The 22,200-nt window shown below is 45.6% G+C and overlaps 1 protein-coding gene across 1 annotated transcript; it reads right to left on the bottom strand.

Moving 5' to 3' along the window:
• Window positions 1-12,149: 12,149 nt before the first annotated feature.
• Window positions 12,150-18,379, bottom strand: LOC110480032 (2-hydroxyacylsphingosine 1-beta-galactosyltransferase). The gene is made up of 5 exons (XM_021547702.3): window positions 17,534-18,379; window positions 14,215-14,354; window positions 13,967-14,043; window positions 13,370-13,589; window positions 12,150-12,465 (listed from the first exon to the last, which is right to left on the bottom strand). The coding sequence occupies exons 1-5, from the start codon at window positions 18,377-18,379 to the stop codon at window positions 12,150-12,152; spliced, it is 1,599 nt and encodes a 532-aa protein (XP_021403377.2).
• Window positions 18,380-22,200: the final 3,821 nt, after the last annotated feature.

Here is a 22,200-nt window from a genome sequence, read left to right as displayed (position 1 = left end):
ACCGAGAGAGGCTCCGGGGAAATCCCCCGGCACCGGGACACCGAGAGAGCCTCCGGGGAAACCTCCCCGGCACCGGGACACCGAGAGAGCCTCCGGGGAAACCTCCCCGGCACCGGGACACCCAGAGAGCCTCCGGGGAAACCTCCCCGGCGCCGGGACACCGAGAGAGCCTCCGGGGAAACCTCCCCGGCACCGGGACACCCAGAGAGCCTCCGGGGAAACCTCCCCGGCGCCGGGACACCGAGAGCCTCCGGGGAAACCTCCCCGGCACCGGGACACCGAGAGAGCCTCCGGGGAACCGGGACACCGAGAGAGCCTCCGGGGAAACCCCCCCGGCACCGGGACACCGAGAGAGGCTCCGGGGAAACCTCCCCGGCATCGGGACACCGAGAGAGCCTCCGGGGAAATCTCCCGGCACCGGGACACCGAGAGAGCCTCCGGGGAAACCCCCCCGGCACCGGGACACCCAGAGAGCCTCCGGGGTAAAACCGCCCCCTCGCTCCCGTCCGCCCCCCAGCCCGGCTTCACCCTGCTGCATCTCCGTTGCTGCAGCCCGGCCTCTGCCCGGCCCGTGCCGAGCCGCAGGGCTGCTCCCCGGCGTCCCGCTCTGTCCTCACACCCCTTCATCGGCATACAAGTTGATGTTCAACCTCATTATTCAGCAGCAAAGCCACGTTGGGAACCTTATCGACTTATCCCTCTCCATGTTCTTGACAACGGTTTCACTGTTGCTGACTTCTTTGTGGATTCACTGTTCTTAGATGGAGTACAGTTGTTAGCTGTTTGAGGCATTACAAGTGCAAAACACCTGCTTTTTTGACCTATGCTTCAGCAGCTGTTAAACAAGGCCTCCTTTATGTAAGACACCATATGAGAAGAGAGAAAACCTTTAAATACCTGTTGAGAGATGCAGGGATGAGTTGGACTAGCTGAGTAGGAAACATCCTGATATTGACATAACTTCTTATTCCTAATCTAGTTTTAAATTCAATAAAGTTTTCATTTTGAAACTGTTTCATGCCACATGAACAAGAACAGTGGGTCTCCTAGGGCAAGTCTGTCCATCCATCCCTTAGGTGGTGGCACGCACAGTTACAGGAGGAGCTCATGACACTGCAACTTTTGGTACCACCTGAGCAGGCAGCTGGTAGCCCTCCCCAAGTGTCTCCTTGGCAGATGGAAACAAGAACAACACATGTAAAAACAGAAGCAGATAGCAGGGATGAGGCTCTTAGCATCCTCTGGCACATATTTCTTGCTTAATAAGGCAGGCTTTGTCACAGACTGAAGGTCATCTGCACAATCCAGATGCAGTTGTGACATCCTTGTTATCATCTTTTCTCCCCTCTGTCAAATACATCTGACTGCCCTCCTGGATCCGGGTGGATTAGCACGCAGAGAGCTGCCAAGCACAGTGCCTGGTCACTGGCACTGCTCAGAAACACTGCTGGACTCAGAAGGCTTTAGCAGCTAACATGCAATATAGACATCACAGCAACTTGTAAATAAAGAGATGAGCTTATTTTCACACATCACAGTGAATTGCACAGAGCTCAGCCACTGCAGGTGAGGAAGTGGAGCCCCATCAACACTTCACACAGAGCAGGAACATCAGGGCTGTAGTCCTGACTCAATGGGAGAGGAGCACTTCATTCTTCTGTCCTCCAACTGAGTGGGAAGGAGAAAGAGGCCCTATGGAACAGAAGCATGGAGGATTCTGAGCCCAAAATTTATTTATTTATAATTTATTTTGAGCCCAAAATGGCAAGGTAGGACCTCAATGAGAAAGGAAAATTTTGTGAGGACCATGAAATAACATTGTGGATTCTTATGGAGAGCTGGGTCCCATTAGACTGCTTCTACAGCATTCCAGAAATAATTTTTCTTTGAGGTAGACCTAAATAGACTAAATTATCACTTAAAGATTAAATTGCTATTTTCAATAAGAGTTTTAGCTTTCTGGTAAAGATTGACTTTTTCACCAGTACACATGGAGAGAGAACTAGTTTCTGATGTAGTGACTGAGCATCACCTACATATTATTTGCCCGGTCAAGAGTACAAGAAAACTGATTTTTGCAAAAAATATAATATTTTGTATCCCAAGTCTTAAAACTAATTTCTTGTAAGAGAACAGTAAAAAAACAAATAGACTACTTTGGTGGTAGATAGCACATTTGCATTCTGTCAAGACTTGAGAGCATGAAGATATTTGTGAAAGACTGCAGGAACCATTCAGAATGAGCAACAACATGCCAAATCCTGGTACGACCAGGATGTGCAGGAAGTGGTTTCCAGAAAGACAGAATGCATAATTTCTTTGCAAAGAATACTACAAATTAATGAAACCAAAAAAAATAAAGACAGCAAACATTTACAGCTCCCTAGCATCACAGATAAATCACTTCAATAGCAAATGACACAAAAACGATGACACAGAGAAGTCTGTAGGACTTAAACATAGTGGCAGGAATCAAGAGAGCAGCTGCAATAACTAGAACAGGGCAAAATATTATAACTGTGCGGGCTAGAGGCAATTTGGCCACCAAAGTCTTCAAGTGCCTGTTGTCTGGCTGACTGTTACTGTACTGCCACCAACTACCTGCCTGATCCACACAGGTGGGGACAGGGAAACAAGGAAGCAGAGTTGTTGGTTTAAAAAAAAATAGCTCCAGGTATTAATATGCCAGTTCAGATTGCCCTTAAATATGAGACCCCTGACAGCCTGCAGGACAAGAGTACACACAGAGTCAGCCTCACCTAAGCTGGGCCTTGCTGGTCTGAGTTACACTGCAGAGGACAGAGTGTTTTTTGCCCAGGAGACAAGGCTATTACACATAACCACCCCCAAATTAGTTGTACTGTCTGTGATTGTTACTTGTGATTTACACATCAGAGCAGTGAAAGCCATGGAGGTGGGATCTCCCTGCACAAGCACCACAAGCTTTCATCAAAGCTTAGGATAATGACCTGATTCCATATGACCCTCTTGACTGCAGAGAATTTGACTTCATATATGGGCTCTCCAAGGACAGCTTTTTCACCAGACTGACCACACTATGAAAACAAAGAACAATCTTTATGTTCTTTATCAAAGTATCTTTTAACTCCTTTGACACCAACAGAAGTGGCATGGCAGGTAAGGCATGATTTTATGCATATCACAGTTTGTTTTAATCAGGTTTAATAGGTAAGAAGAAATAGCAAGAATAATAAAAAAAACATTCTGTCTTGATTGATTCCCTAACTTTGGAAAACAGCCTAGTTTTAACATATATTGCAGCAAAGAGTTTGACATAAAAGTGCTGGCAGAGTTACCCTGAGCTGTGAGGCTTACGCTCAGCTAACACAAAACTTATGCCCACACAAGTGGTGAAACAGTGGAAAAAATTGCCCAGAGAGATAGTAGATGTCCTGTTTCTCAAGACATTCAAGGCTGAACGGGGTTCTTGGCAAGCCGATTTAGCTAAAGATGTACCTAGTCATTTCAGGGGGGTTGGGACTGGGTGATGTTTGGGTCCCTTCCAAACCAAACCATTCTATGATAACCCCTAGATACAAAAGCTGATGCAAAATGAGATATTATTTACATTTTCTGGCAATTCATATGTGGGCAGCTCTGAAAAGCTTTTGTTTAGAAATGGCAACATCAAGTAATGCAGCACAATAAATAGCATAGCTATTTGAAAACCAAAGCATCAAGAACACAAGCATGCACATTTTTGCATAGATTGAGCCTTCATAACAACCAGTCTGCAGAAAATTATTAATAGCTGGTTTGGGTAAAACCCAGGCAGTTGGCATCCCTTGTTCCAAGGAGAGGGAAGAGTTGCAGTGCAAATGTCAGAGGCAAAGAGCTTCAGTCAGGAGGTAGGCAGGAGACATTGACTCAGAGGACTAGGACCTGTGCAGACTCACAAATTTGCCTTCATTGCCTTGCTTTGTTAAGTTTAGCTGTAACCCTTTCTCTCAGCCACCATGGCACAGGTACATTCCTTTGGAGATGTAAGGGAAGAGAGGGATAAGCATCAGCAACCAGAGCTGCAGCAAAAGCTGTGAGAGACCCCATCCCAGTGCTGGGTAATGGCGAGCATGCCTGGACCTGAGGCTCGATGCCTCACAAGTCTGCCAGCACAGGGCACCCTCTGGCACCAGCCACCACAGCCTGTTGACACCAAGGTATCCACCAAGAGGCTCTCAGATCTTTGGCCATTAGAGGGGAGCAAACACTGCAAAAGTGCAGGGAGGTATCGCCTCCTGAACAGACACACAAAAGCAAGAGCAGGCAGGAGGTTTGTTGTGCTTCTTCCTGACACTCTGGAGGCGTTAGCTGTCCTCTCCTGGAAAAGCATGTCCTTAGGCCCAGGGTGAAGAGAGGATCCCCTGTTTGCAAGCAGTCCATCTGTCTTCCTTCCACTTCCCCAGCCTCAGATGAGCTTCACTGCCTTGCAAGAGTCACCCAAGCAGGCTGGTACAAATAGTTTGGGGTTTAACAACTGCACAGTATCAGAGGAAACAATGTTTCCTTGCAGCTTCCTGCATGATGTTTGACTAGGGGCCATTAAGAGACACAGCTCAGCAATAGCATCTCTCCTTTGTGCCCTAGCAAGATACAGCCATAATCAGTAGTCCTTGTATCAGTATCAGACCTTCACTGTACAGTTTGGGCATGGTCCTTCTCAAGGATGTGTGTGATGATCAAGAAATTTGGGCATTTGAGAACAATTTGGTATAGAGCAAGACAAAGTATTGTCCCTTTATGCATGCATACATACATACATACTTTTAAAGATGCCTTCTGGGGAACACACTAGATTGTGTCTGCATTCCCTCTGCCATGCAAGACAGTGTTTTCCAAGCATGAAACAAAGCCCAAAGCAGATGCACTGAATGGGAATATGAGACCTGTCAGAAGGGACCACTTGGAATCTTTACTAGTGGCCAAGTTATTTCTTGCTCTCTGACCTAGTTGCTCTAACCACTTTGAAAGACCTTTGAATAAAAAACAACAGAGGGGCTAAGAGTTAAGCATCCTAAGGGGTAAACAAAATTGTGGGGACATCAGGAGCTATTAACCCAAAGATATCATAATCTGCAATGACCCTTCATGAGAATGCTATAAACTCTAAGCTAAGGGTTACGAATCCCATGCAAAACATTTATGATGAAAATTGCCTCTAAGCAGGTCTTTTGTCAAAACCCTATCATTTACAAACCCTTTTGCTCTCTAAAGCCTGTAAGTAGGCCCAGTGGTATTTGGAAACAAGTACTTTGAGTGGGCAGCTGGGCTTTTGCCTGGAGTTATATCTTCAAGCTTTATTTGGAAAACAATAGTTGGATACCTATACAGAATCCAGAAAACCTGAGATTAGCAGAGAATCTGCTGATTTAATTCAACAGTGTATGTTTTCACCATTGAAAATTTAGAGGCAGAGACTAGTTTAATTAACAAGTTCTTGAACTGATGCACAAACAAAAATCCCATTGGATGAGTTCTGATTAGGATCAAAGGTGTCCTTTGAACAACCCAATCAGCTGTGCCTTTATCACAGAAGTCTCAAAGCTCAGGCAGAGTTTAAGAACACCTGTAAGTATTCATGCACATACCTATTTGTGTTTTCTCAAGTGTTGATTAGAGAGAAACTTTGTACAAACATTCAGTATTTCTCAGCCAGAAGTGGATCTGTGCCTTAAATCAGAATAAAATAAACCACAGGACAATAACAACATTTTAGTATTGATGAAATTGCCAATGTGAGCTGTTGCCTACTCTGATCATGGTGTGTAAGAGCTCTCCACCCTGCATTCTCAAAAATACAAAGCACCTTCTGCTTTGCTAAACTAAGCAAAATTGCCCCAGGGTCATTCACAGCCAGACTTTGCCAATAGCCATTATGTTAGCCCCTTCCCGCTTAATCATTCTTATGTTCCAGTCCCCAGTTGAATCATCTACTGTTGTAGCTAGCAGAAGTTACACCAACACCAGACATGCACAAAACATCACCTCTTTCCTCTAGTTGAAGTCTATCAAGACTGCAGAGTCCAGGTAAATTTGCCAATCCCAGATGATGTTGAAACCACAAAACCAAAGCTCAGCACCTTGCTTTGTAGAATACCCTGGCTACAGAAGTGGGACAAAAATGCTATTCCTGCAGAAAGTGCTTGCTTCTGCCTTTTAACAAATCTAAACTAATCAGCATTTATTCTACTTGGTTCTGCCTTAAAACTATTTTGATCCCTAGTAAAGCTTGGATTGCCACCACCAGTTATTTGTCTCTTTTTGAAGAACCCTTTTTGAAACATCTTTGGAAAGTCCTGATAATGAGAACCCACACTCCTTTACCTGGCTCTGAACTGATACAGTTAGAGGACTCCTTGGTTAGCAAGGTTTGACCTGCAAGAGGAGTCTTCAAACCTTGTTCGGCATTTGGGTTTTTCCAACTGTTTTGTTACAAAACTTACTGTAGTGAAACTCCTGATCAGACTCAACCTCTTCTTACAGTACAGGTGCTCACTTCTTTTGCCACTGGGCAGTCCTGACAAAAGGGGGATGGGATGCAACCCAAACACCCAACTTGTCAAAGGTGTCTCCATGCTGCCCGAAAGGTCTGCAGTTGTTTCTTCAGTTCCTCCCCACTTCGCAACCCAAACTACAAGCAGAGCTTTTAAGATCAGCTTTTTCCAGTTTTGTCTTTCATTCTTGCCAAGGCACTCAGCTTCTTACTTGTTTAGTTTTAATGAAAATTAGCCATTCAACCTTCCTTCCCAGTTAGTTTAGCTTTTAAAAAGACTGTTCCTAGTGGCAGTCCATGGAGATCATTGGTGATTCAGGGCATAGCCTCTAATACTTCCCTGCCTAGAGCCCAAAATCCAGCATTACCACTGCCTGAACTGACAGATGACCTTACCCAAAGCTTTTCAGGAAGGCCACTGAAGTTCATCTCCATCCAAAGCATCTGTTGAACTCTGTTTGCATTATTATACAGGGTTTACCATTTGCAGAATGTGTAATATCGTGGTTTTTTCTTTTTTCCCCAGCAAGATACAGAGGTTAATCTATGTTGCTTTCAAGAATGCTTTGGATATTATTTTTCAGTTTATTGATGTACTTTTCTAAAAGCAGACATTAGCTATTTAGGGCTGCCATTGCCCTTCTCAACCATACCGTTCTGTTTTCAATAACTCCTCCAGCCTTCCTTGTTATCTTGAATTTCTTAAAATAGACTTCATTTGAACTATACATATATGGTTCTGCATATCCCTATAACCACACTTATCTCTTCCCAATCAAGCAGAATCACTCTGTTTTTCCAGGATTGCTAATAACAGAAGAAAACTCAACTCTCCAAAGCTCTTTAATAAAATAGCTGAGTTTTAGATCAGCACATGGTTTGATCTTGGAAGAACTTACCTTATAGAAACTCTTACAGTTGAATTCAAAGGAGACAAGATTAGGTTAGTCAACAGCATCACTACTACAGCACTAACACAGATATTTTATTAAATAATAATTTAAAAGCTTTCCTTAAAAACATTGCTGTACTGCTATTCCTACTATGGTCACAACAGAGAGTAGATGTAAGAACCTGGAAAATAACTGGTCCCAGCTGTATCCCACCCAGAGTCTTTTGTTGCAGCAGGCAGAGTGGTCCTGATGGGAGTAAATGAGCTCAGCTGGAGAGGGAGAAGCATCTTAGCAGCAGTCCCTGAAAAAGAAGAGGCTGAGAGAGAAGCGAGGAGCTTTCTGTATCCTGAGATATCTGTCAGCTGTTTGGAGTAATTGGCTGCCCTCAGCTGTCCTGGAAGGCATAGTGCCCAGCTCCTGGCTGGTGTGTAATCTCTCCTTGGTGTTTGCAAGCATTTGGGAAGCCCTTCCAAAAGCACAGCTTGGGAGGGACCATGGGCATTTCTGGTTCTTGAGATCATGCCTCACCTGCGTACCTGGGAGAAAGCTGCTTTCCATTGCACTGCCTTCAGGACTTGCTGTGCAGTTCCATTTGCCATGACACAGCCCTAAGGACGCCCTGGTGGGGACAGAGGACTAGCTTGCTCCAACAGTGCTCTCAATGGCAAATGGCCACGGCTGGGCTCTGGGGACTTGCAGAGTTTGGCTCCTTGCCTTCTTCTGTAGGAAATATTTGTAACCTGGAAGCATCAGAGAAAAGCATTGCCCATGCTCTCAAGAGCATCAGAGAGGTGTATGGGGGCCATGAGGGAGATACCCACGGGCAGAGATGAGAGGCTGGAGCTGAGCCATGCACAGGCAAAGGAAGGGGCTCCTGCCAAGAAAGTGCTCTTTGATTAGTGTCATTAAACGGTGGGTAGATAAAAATCATCGTCTTCTCTAGTCTTCCCACTGCCAGATGGCGTGATTTCACACTCACCTGCAGAGGGAGACAGCTCCTCTTTATTAGCCAAATTTTGTTGACAGTTTGGCGCCTCCACCTTACTAGGCTGGAAAAACCAGATAAGCAATTGATGTTGCTGTGGCAGCCCACAGCCAGATTCTCCCATGGAGATGCTACCAGGGGCGTGCGGGGACCCTTCCAAAGCCAACGGGGGCTGGAGCAGCAGTAGTCTATGAGCTGTTTGCAAAGTCCTTCAGGGGAGCAGCCTCCGAGTCAGTGCCAGGCTCAGCTGTGTGCCCCAGCAGTGCTGCAGCTGCTGGCACTGGGCTAAGGAGAGGGGTCATAACAGGAGCCATGCCAGCGTGTGGCTGCGCCCCTTCCCTGTTCCCCACAAGGAGCTGCCCCCGGCCCAGGGTTCGGGCAGAGCTGCACAGCCATCACCTGCAGCACGCGTTCATTTGCAAGCCCAGGGTGTTTCCAAGCCAGGACGGCTCCCAATCACAGGGCTGCCGTGCCTCTCGCAGAGAAGTTCGGTGAGGAGCTGTGGGGCCGGGTGAACCTGCAAAGCTGGCTCAAGCGTGCCCCGAACACCTCCCGCCGCGCTCGGGGCCCTCGCAGGGAGATCCGCTCTCAGCAGTGAGACCGCGGCTGTTGCTGCATCCTGCGGCTGTTGCTGGATCCTGCTCGTGATGCTCCGGCCCTGCCAGGAGCAAGACAAAGGGGCAGAAGGTAGCTTTGCCCTGTGCACAGCTCAGCTGGGGTTGCAGCTCTTGGGTGAGGCTTCTTCAGTCTTCTGAAAAGTATTGACTCATGTCCTACTTTTCCTCGAGGGGAAAGAAAAAAAAAAAAAAAAAAAAAAAAAAAAAAAAAAAAAAAAGGCAAAGAAGAACTTGCTCCCTGCTTGCTGCCTAATAAACCACAGTTTCAATTTTTTAATTTCCCAAGTTACACCACAGCCCTGCGTGCCTGTCTCAGTACCTATGACAGGGAGGGTGTTTAGTAACTGCAGGCACTGTGCCAGAGATCAGGCACCAAGCTGAAGGCAGAGCTGCATGAAGGATAGAGCTCACCTACATCCCTTCCCCCACCATGGCTTTTAATTTGTGTGACAGGCTACTCATTATTCCTAATTTAACTTAATAACTAGCTTAAGCCCTTGTTATACTTTTCTTCTGTAGTCAATACTGAAAGAATAACAAGGAGAAAAGTAAAGAGAGAAAGCTATGTGTTTATTAGGAAAAGATTTACAGAGGACAGAAATAAAGCTGGAAAAGCTAGAGTAGCCTTCATCTTTAATGAGTATATTTAAATACTTCTATAAAATCACCTTATAACTTACAGAACAGCTCCTGACGGTTTCTAAGCCAGCACACAGATTTTCCTGGGAAGATTCTTCAGGGATGCTTTTTGAATGCCCTCTTCTTACTCACAAGGTCCTTGGGCAGGTTAGTGCTTTACTCCATTAGAAATAGTTGCCACCAAATTGTGGAATCATTCTTAAATAGACTATATATACCTTGACTCCCTGGGTAGGCATGCCTCCTAACTCTGCAATACCTTTGGGAATGAAAGCAGCCATAAGAAGTTCAAGAAGTTAAGAGCATATCCAATAGTAGACAGCATGCTAATGTTGCATGTCGTGCTTGCTTGAGCTTCTTTCTGAAATTGTGAATAGCAAGGAGGAAGCATAGGAAAATAGACACACAATTTTGTAAATCCACACAGGCTCTTGGGTCTCAAATACTTCTGTCTGCTCTTCTGCTTGCAAACAAAGTAATGTGCAGATCTCTGTCCTCATCAGACCATGGTGCCTCCAGTTTGCAAACATGGTGTGTTTGTCTTCTCCCTCTTTTTTCTTCAAGTTCAAAACAATCCAACATTGGCAAGCTGCAAGCTTGCCAACTCTCTTGCTGTATTTAGCCTAATCTAAACATCCAAACTCTCGTGTAGGCAGCAGTAATGATCTCCTTCTTCCACCTCAGAGATGACAAAATGCCCCACCTCCACCCCCTTGTCCAAACTCACTGCTAGGAGATAACAATAAGGTCACCATAGTGCAACTGGAAACGGGCAGAAATGCTGAAAAATTGTGGCAATACCTCCTTTTTATCTAAAAATAAATCACAAATCCCATCAACCTCCTAATTTCAACTTGCAGACAGAAAGGTGCCAGGCAGACAGTGTTCCTATTACTTATCTACTTATCTAGTAATGCCCACTTTCTCCCTAATATCTATCAGCACCTTGCTCTGATCTCCCTGCCATTAGGGACTATTAGGCTTCACATCCTCAGCTCAGAAGACATGAAGCCTCAAAGGGCTGCTACAGAGCAAGGTTGATAGGTCATCCAAAGTCACCTTAACCCCTCTGCAAGCTGAGGGTTGGGGAAGGAAGACAGCACTGCCTGGCCTCAGAAGACCTCCCAAGTCAGAGCCAGCTGCTATTCCAACCTGGAGCAGCCCAGGAGCCCAGCCAAACTATTGTTTCACAGATTGTAGTAAAAACACATCTTTCACCTTGGAAAAACCCCATATGGAACACCAAGCAAGAGCAGAGCCTAGAACCACCAGCGAGGGCAGCTGTGGCAGTGAGGTTACTCTCCAGCTCCTGCCAGCACTGCAGGCGGCCCCAGTGGGAGCATAGAGCAGAGCCCTTGATCCTCAGTGTGGGCCACTGGCAGTGGGCCATTGGACAATGCTGTGGGCAGCCTGTGCAATTGTACCCCATTTAGGTTTGCCTTAGAGTCTAGGGTGAGTAAAAACATATTAGGTATCACTCCATACCATGGCCTGAGTAGGGCAACAATATTGTCTGTCCATATGGAAATGAGGAGAGATTGCTGCTTCTATAAATGTGGTGTAGGGCCCATTGCCATGATCAGCTCCCTCAGCTATTGGCTGCTGATCCTGTGGTGCTGGCACTTGCATCTGCTCCAGAGTTTTCTTTCATCATAGTTTTGGAGATGCTATGGGAATGGTTGTGTGCCACAGGAAGACAGAGGAGGGAAGGCACTGCATGAAACCCTGCAGAAAGGCCAAAAAATTGCTGATGGAGGTACGTGGAGACCATAGCAGCAGTAATGAGAAGGAAAAAGCACTTTCATCTTGCTTGAACAACTTCCTGTTATAAAAATCATAGGTTCACATTAAACCAAGACCAGAGAACTGCCACACAGGAGAATGAATATAAGTTTATTTTAAAAAATAATAATTTAGCTCAAACACAAACAGGATTGCAGAGTGTTGACTGAAGCAGGAAGAACAATATTTATCCACAGAACTTAAAACAGACCAATTTTTCTCTCTTGTAGATATTTTCAGTGCCCTTCCTTGTCCACAGCTCTGCTTCAGGTTCTCATCTGCACATAAAGGTATCCTGACTACTGGGGCTCTTAGTAACAAGGCAGAGGAGAAATGGCATCTGCTGCATGAAATGCTGTTCCTACCTCCAGACCCTTCATGATCCAAAAAGACAGAAGAGCAACACCAGCATCTAAACCAATGTGCAATACAAAGGGAACAACTTGCACTCCTCCCTGGAAGTCTACCTACCCATGCCCCATTCCCAGCATCCTGGCCAAGTGCTCCCACCCATGTCTGAATTCACCCCGCCCCCCCCCTGCCCACAGGTGCTGTACACAGAGGTGTAGACACAGGCCTTTGCAATACTCATCCCCCCCCACTCTCTTCTCATCCAGACCTGCAGATGTTCCACCTCTCTCTGTGCCTGCATGCCATACATTTCTTGGCACAGCAGCAGTTCATTTCACAGTGATGGGATATGCCCTGGAACACATCGGCCACTACTGCAGTTTTTTCTCATCTGTGAAGTGGCCTTTCATGCAATTGCCGTTCTGATACACAGGGCTGGCCCCCTTCCTTCTGCACCACAGCACAGATTTGTAGAGAACAAATCCAATACCAGCCAGACACAGCAAGAGAAGAGCCAATATGTCCAGGCAGAAGTACTCATACCAGGCAAGGTCGTAGACAGCTGGGCGAAGGTAGGGTGCTCCATCATGACGAAGGATGTACTCCAGCCAGTACACTGTCCTGTTGAGAGCGTGCATTGGTCTGTCTAGGTGCAGAGCTGAGATGTGCTGGGCTGCTTTTCTGTAGCTGCAAGGGAAGATAACAAGACATCTACCTTTTGACAGAAACTTCACACCTGAGAAGTGACCTGAGACATCCAGTGATGCTTTCAAGTTCCAAATAATACCTTGGGAGAGGGGCAAATTTTTTCCATTCTTCTTCTGAAAGCCCCTCTGATGGCACTTGCCAGCCATAAAGGCACAAGCCAGGGTGTATTTTACTTGGTGTTTTGTTAATAAAACTGACAGTTTGACTTGCAAGTACCTTCAGTGAGTTCATGTGTATGGTACTTTCTGAGGGGAAAGACCTCACCCAGCATCAAGCAAAAGTTATACATTTGATGAGTGGCCAAGCCCTTCCAAATTGCAACATCTCTTAATAGGTAAGAAATACAAAATATTTTAAAAATCAAGCTCTCAGAGAGCATTTAAAAAACCAACAGTTGCACATGTTCCATTAGAAAACAGGAGCCCTGTGTCACTTTTCTGTTCCTGCTTCAGTTCTAGGAAAAAGCAGAGTATATGATTGACAGAAGGAGCCGATGGAGCATCACCTGCAGTTCCCTCTCTGTTTCTACAGAAAGTTTTTTGGACAAGTTCAGGGAGGTCCCAATGGGAGGCTGTAAATCTCACTCTCTCTGATGACAGGCTGGCATTAAGAGAAGAGGTCCGTTCCCCAGTATCTCAGAAAACTTTCTGAGAACAATACAGGCAAACAGGACTAGACCACACTCCTTAGCAGCAAAGGCTGGAGTATCTCCTCCTGTGTTGCATCTAAGGATTTTGAGGCACTGATACATCAGCTGAGGAATGCTTGCAACTGTGCTTGGTACAGGAGCCACGACAGGTGGTGTAAGGGTCAACACAAAGACACATTGGTCCCTACACACTGTCTGCCCCAAGGAAGAGCTTGATGCTTCCAAATGCCTCACCTGGGGTCAGAGATGACGGTGATGACAGCTTGATAAAGCTCCTCTTCTTTTACTCTGCTCCAGTCCATGAGGATACCCATGCCCTTCGCCTGCACTCTGGTCATTATGTCAAACTGGTCTCCATAGAAAGGAAATCCCACCACTGGCACACCGTGATAAATTGCCTCAAATATACCATTCATCCCACAGTGGCTGACAAAAGCTTTCACATTGGGATGGCCTGCAGGTAAAGAAATAGTAGCAAGTCAACATCTTCTGTGTTGCAACAGGGCTATCAGGGGCTCCTCAACACATAATGCTGATGTATTTTAGGGAAAAACAGGCATGCTAAGCAGAGAGGATGCTACCATTTGGGAATACATCTGGCTTTTGGCAGCCCAGAATTGCTGAATAGAGCCTGGAGGAGAATGGAGATAGGAGCCAAGTAGCTTCAAGCAGACGTTAGGTGCAGATCATGTTTTGTACAGATCAGACACACAAGAAGCAGCAGACTTAGATGTATACAGGTGCTGCTATCCTTATGTGCCTTTGCCGTGGTTTGGGCTAAACTCCAGGGGTGTTGCTAGTGGCACACACATACACAGAGCCCAGCCTTACCTAGCAGGTCATTCTGGGGCAGCCACCCCATCATCAGTGTATTCTCACCCAGGTTTCTTGGCTTCTGACCAAAATATCTGTGGGAGGAGACAGAGGAAGGGAAAAAAGGAAAAGAGAAACACACAAAGAACAAGAGTAAATTCAATCAGATCAAGAAACAGAAAGCAGATTTTGTGATTTGAAATGAATCACCCCTCAATTTATTTTTCATCCAACTCAAGTGAAAATGAATCCCAGTCCCCTTTCACCTCCACACCACCCTTTGCGGGAGGCGAGCAAATGCACCAGCCATCTTCTCCACCAAATCGCTTGGAAGGGCTCGGATCCCAATGCCAAAGGAGACAACAACGACACCCGCCTCTGCTGCTTCCACCCAGAGACGCAGACCCTGTGGGCAAAACACACACAGCTGCCTTGAAGTATTGCTGCAGGAAGGCCCTTCCCACTCTTGCCTCTGACAGAGGCAGTAGAAAGCTGTCCACAGAGAAGATGAAGCCAAATCCACCCAGAGCACAAAGCTACACTGTTTTCACCAAACAGTGAACTCTAAAACCACTGAGATTTTTGCACCCAGCCAGGTAGAAATTACTTGAGCACCTCCTGGTCTTGGGAGTTTGCAAGGAGGTCACCAAAACCTGCATTTCATGGCATTGTCTCCTGCACTGGAAGTAACACAATTAGTCTTTGACAAGAAAGGTTCTGGAAACAGAGGCACCACATAGGAACAGCTAGGGTAGAGAAGGAAACTGGAGTAAAAAGAGGAAGGCTATTTTCCCATTACCACTAAGACAGGAGGTCTGTCAGGGTCGCTAGATGTAAGCTGATACAAGTGACAAAACATCACACAGTCAGGAACAAATTCTTCCTGGCGTGTCCCTACAAACTCCCCAATGTCAAAGGCTCCTGGAGGTGGCAGAAAGTCTTGCCATCTTGACAGAAGATTTCTACCCATCCTTGACAGCTACTTGCAGACAGCAGATTTAGTTTCTAATCACTGGACAGAGAGGTAGCTACAGATCCAGTAAAACCTACAGTTATTTGTCCTTCATTTACAGGCTACCTGTAATGCTACATAAACAGATCTGTATCTAGAACAGAGTCTGTACTTTTTTTAACCAAAGCCAGAACATAGTAGGGAGAAGAAATTGGCAACTACAGCTGCTGTGAAGCAAACATGGACTGTTTCCTCTTATGCCAGGTTGGACTGAGTCTATTTTTCATTATGTCCTCCTTCAAATTTCCCATGTCTCCCAGTCAGGAGCATTTTAGGGAAGCTTAATAAAAATATATCTTTGAATATATATACTTCCTAAAATAAATATGTAGGGGAACATTGATTTTTTTAAAAAATTGTTATTAGAAGAGAAAACTAAAATGATTAACTCAGAATATTAATTGTAGTTTAGGGGATCCAAGTACAAGAGTTACAAAGCACAACTAACTGTTACTCTCTGGGGATATTTATCCTTTGTTGTATGCTTCAGAGACGCAAGCCTATCTTTTCAGAAATGCTTAGAGTGCTCTAAAACAATCCAAGAATCAAAAAGTTTACAACAGAGATATTTTAGTTGCTCCATTCTTTTGAGTTTCACATCCTTTGAGCAGTACAACCACTGAAACTGCTACAGAAGAGAAAGTGCTGGTTTTCCTTTTCTAAATAAAAGTATAATGACTCCTAAACCAAATTACTATGTTCTCCATTGTAATTGGGCCACAACATTTATCTTTCAGAAATAGCATTGAAGTTGCCAGGGAAGTATGGTTGACTACCAAATGTTCTCACTTTCCCACATATAAAAATCTATATTAACCAAGTCCTAATGAGAAGCAGTCAAAATCATAGTGTTTCAAATAGGAGGAAATAAACATTTAATTACATTTCAAATGGAACATTCTTTAAGGCATACCTAGACCTACAGAGGCTCTCTCTTCTGCTGGCATCCCATGATGTGGACACAGACATGCCCACCTGCTAGCATGAGAGCCACCACCTACTGTAGGGCTCCAGACTTATCTCCATCATTCTTTCCTTAGGTGCCCTGGGATCTGTTCTGGAAGCTGTGAAGCACATGAGTAATGCCCTAGCAAACAACTCCCTTCTTTATAAGGCAGGTGTGTACGTGGCCAGGTTGGACCAAGCCAGAGTTTTGCAAGAGCTGTGAGGCAGCCACCCTCTGACACAGATTTGGAGCACCCTACGTGTGTTTCATTACCTGCAGGCTGTGCCACATGGGCAAGGCTTATGTGCAGTCACACACATCTGGAGAGCTTCTTTTTAAGACACCTGGTCTCACTTTTTTTAACTGAAAAATATTGATATCCACAGCATCAGTAAAGTCGCCATCAGAGATCTTGACAGACTTCTAATAATTTGAAAGCTGAAATCTTATCTTCATTTCAGACCCTTAGTCAGGACACCAGGACATCTTGGCTGCCCAAGTTTTATTATCCAGGTTTATTCCCTCAATGTTTCTAAAAGTGGTAAGACAAGTCTTACTCTGTTCCAATACTGTCTTCAGCCAGAGGCTTTAGGAGCTTGTTCCTCTGAATTTATTCCTGGGATCAGTAAGGTTTAGGCTGCAGAAAACCTTGAGAGGAATTTCAGGACTGAACCTTGAGAAAAAGGGGTTGATACCCTTCAGTTTTCTACATTTTGGGATTCTGCACCAAATTTAATGAGGAACAAGAATAGCCCTTCCCTGTGATTTCTTAAGACTACCAGCTCAAGGGCAGAAATGCTCTGTGAGAAATAGGGTGAAGGAGAAAATTCTGGATTAACACATCAGTGATGAAACAAAGAAGATTAATTTTCTTCCCATTTCCACTTTAACTTAGGAGCAAATAAACTATTCATTATCAAGTCCCAGGGGCAACACTTCCATCTTACAAACTCCACACACCATTTTACACGGACAGTGAGGCCAAATCCCACTTCAGAGTGGGCCACTTAATTCTACATCCTCCCTGCAGCCTGACAACCTTCAGTGTTCTCTGTCCCACCGATCCACCCACAAGCACCAAAACCCAGCAGCTTTCCAGACACTTGGGGCTTCAGAACTTTGACAAGGTTCTTCCAGAGAAGAACTATTGAAATAGTGTGACTCTTTTCTGCAGGGAATAACGTGCTTTGATTTTATATTGTAGAAGGGTGAATAAATTGTTTTTATTAAGTTAAATTATATTAATATTATGCCATACTAGAATTATATTATATTAAAAAAATATTAAAGAAAAACTCATGACTGTCTCCAGACAGTCATGATACAGTTTTAATTGGTTAATTAATTTAAACAATTTTTACTGATGTTTAATTAAGAAGTTACTTTTTGGCAAACAATCTTTATAACACATTCTATATGTGTTAAACAACAGGAGTAGTGAATAGAGATAAGAATTGGGGTTTTTTTCTTTGAGTTTTTTTACTGTATCTTACAGTTTTCTAGGAAAAATCCTGGGAGAGCAAATCATGTCTCTCTTTGTTCAGAAAATGTGAATACCACAAAGATTTGTACTAAGTAGCTTCCCCAGTTGATGTGCAATCATAAATCAAAACTTTCTTGCACTTACCACTGGAAGGGGCTTTGCAGGCTCAGCGAGAATTCCCCCTGTGAAAATGACATGGGGGAGTGTTGGACGGGGAAAGTCCAACACCACATCATTACAGAGGAAGAAAAGACTAGTTCCATGAACAAGGTCCAACATGGATGTCTTGGGCTCCACACTATGCTTCTCCATGAGACGTTCAAACTTTGGCAGGATGACCAGTTTTGTAGCTACACGAGTGATTATGTAGACTAGGAGATTCCAAGTCCTACCAAAAAAACTCATCCTGTCTGTCATCAGGGAGTTGAATTCAGGGACATAGGCAATGGGGGAGGTGGCACCAATCTCTGCTGGGAACCAGAAACCAGTGGAAATCACAGCATATTTGATGTGTAGGATGTGGGCCAGGATAAATCCACACATCTCGTTGGGGTCCACCAAAAGCAAGTCAAAGTGCTCCCACTGGAGTTTCTGCAGAAGGGTAGAATTTCCCAGCACTAGGTCACAGTTTTCCAGGTACTTCTCCAAAAATGAAAACACCTCCAGAGAGGTCATCTTCCCTTGAAAGACACGCTTTATCTTCTCCTGCACCCAGGCATCTGCGCTCTCTGTGCTGAAGGTACCCCAGTACCTCTGCACGCGGAAGCCGGGCAGGGAGGTTTCCACATCCCGACCTTCATGGAGCAGCAGCACAGGGTCATGGCCCCGCTCAGTCAGCGCCTCTGCCACCCGCATGAAGACTCGCAAGTGGCTGTCAAAGACTATGGTGGGCATGATCAGCACCTTGGCACAGTGAGATGGCTCCACAGTGAATGCAGTCACTAGGAAAAGAAGGGCAGCAGGGCACGGTAGCACCTTCATCATCTTCATCACTGCAAGGAGATAAACACACCATTAATGTAGTATCTCTGTCATGCACTCAGCAATAACAGTTGGGATTGTAGCTGCAAGCCAGGTCTCATGAGCTGGGAAAGGAGAGCAATCTGGAGTTCTTCACTGGGGAACATCCATCCCCATCCACTCTGCCTTGCCCTAAAAAAAAAGCCAAAACCCAGAAAAAAACTCACAAAAGTACCCCAACAACCAAAGTCAGATATCAGGGGAGTTTTCCAGAAAACCTCTTCTCTGTGCTCCTAAGGCTCAAAAGCTAGCAGACTGACTCACAGAGAGTTAGAGGGTGAGTGGCTGGAGGAGCTATGGTAGGTCACAGCACCAGCAGGGAGACTTGCTGCTCAGTCCCTGTTTACCGCTATAGAACCAGCTCAGCTGGATTTTATTTTTATTTCTGTCCAGCCAGAACAGCTGGTTCTCTCTGAGGCCTTGATGTCTGTGCAAGCTCTCAGAGAGGCCTGCAGAGCTTGGTAGAAATGCCAAGAGGTGTGCTCTGGCTTTGGCCCTCACATGGCTGGCAAGGTGCCTTGCTCAGCACAAACAAGGCAGGAGCAAGTCCAGGTCACAGCAGGAGCTGCTGAGAGGAACCACAATCCCAGAGAGCACAGCAGCAGTCTGGACAGAGAGCTGCTCGAGTCATGGGAACCTCTGGGGAAAGGGCTGGGAAAGGAAAGTAGGTGCCAGGATACTCATCCACTAGGAGAAGGCAAACCCAGAAGGCAACCCCAGAGATGACATGCAACACCTGTGGCACACTGATGCCCCTTAGTCACACTCCTAAAGCCGTCATCCCCTCTTGAGTTTGGTGAAACACCCAAGATTTCTGTTGTGTAAGGGATGTTGCTACATCACTGGAAGCGAACGCGCCTCACCCACACCTAGCATTATTTTGGGAGAAGAACTATGTGATAATTATTTGGGAATAGTCAGAAGCAGAGTAGTTCTGAGAACCCAGTTCAGACATGCTAGGAAGCAGCAGTGGGAAGAGGAAGAAGTTACAAAGGGAACAACTAGAAGTGGATTTTGGATGGCCCCCATGCACTAAGCCCCAGTGGGGCTGCAGGGATGTGGTAGAGTGGATTTTGTACAAGATTTTCTGACAGCTTCTCCAATATAGTACTTGATCAAGTAAGAGGTGGGAAAGAAAGTAATGGACAAGATTCTGCTGAATACAATCTTCAGACTACCCTCAGCAGGCCTCTCTCTGGCTAAACTAAGCACATGAGGGTGCAGACATGGGAGAATAAAACTGCCCTATGCTTCCTCCAGTGCTTTCCTGTCCCATGTGGGGACACAACATGGGAAAGAAACAGAGCACCTGCTGGTTGGGACCCTCCCCTATTTCAAAGGCAATTCCTGATAGTGCTTGGACTCCCATCCTTCCCACCCAGGGTCAATGGTCTGGCTGCACAAGTGATAAGAAACATGAGAAAATCTAACAGATACCAAGAGGGTTGTTGGACCCATAGAACAAGAGCTCCAGGAGAATACAGACAAAGGTGATGGGCTGGAGGGAAGAAAGCATAAACTCTGCAAGGAAAGTAAGGATCTTCCCAGCATCCTGGCTCCCTAACAGCAGGAAATGGGCTGGCCTGTGACAAAGTGTTGGTCACAACAGAGCTGCAGCCCACAAAGCTGGTCTAGTACTCAGATTACTTGAGAGACCCAAAGGGAACTTATCCAGCCCAACACCAGGGAAGGTAAAGCATTTGGCTGTGACATTCACAGCTTATCCAGGAGCACATGGTGCTTCCAGGAAGCAAGGGAAGGATGGTAGCCATGTACTCCTGATCTCCTCTGGGATGGCAGGGAGTTAAGGAAGAAGCAGATGTAGGCTTGTCCTGGGGCACCTAGTGGGTCATACATGCACATAAGTATGCCAAGAAGAGTAGAAGAGTATACGGGGGTAGGGTGTTTTCTCATTAGGCAACAAGTAAAAGATGAAGAAATAGTCCAGGTAAAAGGTATAGTTATTTAAAGGAAAAAATTATCACCCATCTTCAGCAAGGACTGTGTTCTGACATGGACTTAGGTGCCAGGCATTGCTGAGACCCTCAGCTCAGCCAAGACCCTCTGGGGACTACCAAATTTCAAATGACAAGTAAGCTGTCAATCTCAGCCCTCAGGTCAGGGGCAGATGCTGACAGAGTGAGACTTGCAAACTGCTCTTGGTGGTTTCATCTCTTCCAAAATCAGGAGCAATCCCTAAAGGTGCTGGCTCAGGAACTCTTCTCCCTGCCCAAGCAATAAGAGAGGCTGTAAATCTTGCTAAGAGGTGAGAGGATGCCAGGCTGCAGGAAGAGACCTTTTTTCCTACTTCAGCTCAATACCACCAGAGATAATCACTGCTCTGTCCATGCCCAGAAAGGTACCCTGGTCATAGCTTCAGCCCTAGAGCTGTGCTAGATACACAACTATTCTATCCCAATAGTGCTATTGGGATAGAATGAGGGCTAATTACCAGCAAAAAGGGCACAAGGGCTCTCTGTCCCTTGTTCAGCAACTAGTCATCGTTGCAGTCTCAGGTTGATGGCAAAGGGGAAGGAGGTCCCAGACCTAGACAAGGGCTAGATGGCCCAGTTTAGGGAAGGCTCAAAATCCACCTGCTCACCTCGCTGGTTTACCGCTTACTGACACTGAACAAAAAAGCTTCTCTGTGATCTCTGCAGCAGGATCCTTCAGCCTGGGCAGCTGCTGTGGCCAGTGCAGCACAGGCTCAGCCCATATCTCTGGCTATGGGAGCTCAGCTACTGCAGGCAGATTGTCTTCAGAAATCTTCAAACACCTGGGCATGAGAGTGTGATTCTCTGGGAAGGTGAATTCACAGCTTGTGCCTTGTCAGAGGTGCAAAATCCAGCAAATGATAAAAAGTAAATGACAGATCCCACACTAGGCCTGAGAGCAGAGTAGAGAGAAACATCTTCTTGTTTGTGGTCTGGAAGTCCTAGTGGCAACATCACATAAATACTGCAAAAATAACCCTGCCACTGCAAGGGAAAGGCTTGTAAAGAGCAAATAGACCCTTCCCTGTTTCCATGACAAGTGCTTGGCAGACCCATGCCAGCTGGTTGATCTACACAGAGCAATGACCCTAACATCACAGTTAACACTGGCAGCCAGTGTAAGGATTCAAGGGAGCTGTTGGAAAAGCCCACACCACAAATGTTTTAAGTTTCACCACTGCAACATTCAGGGCAGAGTAATCATCTCAGTAAGAGCAGGACCTGGGAAAGTGAGACTGTCACAGCAAGCAGCAGCATCCCCCCTATACTGCACAACTGTCCACCTCCAGCTGCTGGGAGATTGCTTTCAAAGCCACAGCACTGAACTGGCACTGAAAAGTGAGGCAGCAGAAAGGGAGTAGAGAGGGCACAGCCCTCTGAAATGCCCCTGAGAAACCTCTTACTGGGCTGATTTTGCCCTGTTGGGTATGGCTTTGGTATTGATGTAAAATTACACCAATCAACTTAAGTGAAATAACCAGTCAGCTACAGCTCAAATTTAATTCAGGTGCCTTTTATTAGGCTGAAGTACTAAAACCCCTCACAGCAAGCAGTCTAGGCAAAGAACCCCACAAAGAAAGGGCTATGAATAAGCTCAAATGCAAGGACTGCCATTTATATATTTTCCCCACTTTTTTATATTACCTAGTGCCTGCCCAGGAACTGGAAGCCCGTATACATGGGACTGAATTATTTCCACTCCTGCATCCTAGTCTCTGTGCAGATCTTGCCCATAGTAAGAAATGTTTTCACTGAAAACTTCTCAAGAGTTAACAAAGCAGCAGAATTAATTGAAAA

The sequence above is a fragment of the Lonchura striata genome, chromosome 7, assembly GCF_046129695.1.
Source record: "Lonchura striata isolate bLonStr1 chromosome 7, bLonStr1.mat, whole genome shotgun sequence".
Lineage (NCBI taxonomy): Eukaryota > Metazoa > Chordata > Aves > Passeriformes > Estrildidae > Lonchura > Lonchura striata.
The sequence above is the reverse complement of the archived record's forward strand: the minus strand, read 5'-3'. Positions and strand labels throughout refer to the sequence as shown.

Bases quoted from the DNA above. Each gene is read 5' to 3' on its own strand.
- LOC110480032 (XM_021547702.3), bottom strand. From the start codon at position 18,379: ATGAAGATGATGAAGGTGCTACCGTGCCCTGCTGCCCTTCTTTTCCTA. The intron at 14,355-17,533 runs GTAAGTGCAAGA...TTTTGCCCACAG, and splicing joins CTGCAAAGCCCCTTCCAGTG to GGTCTGCGTCTCTGGGTGGA. The intron at 14,044-14,214 runs GTGAAAGGGGAC...CTCCTCCCACAG, and splicing joins CCGCAAAGGGTGGTGTGGAG to ATATTTTGGTCAGAAGCCAA.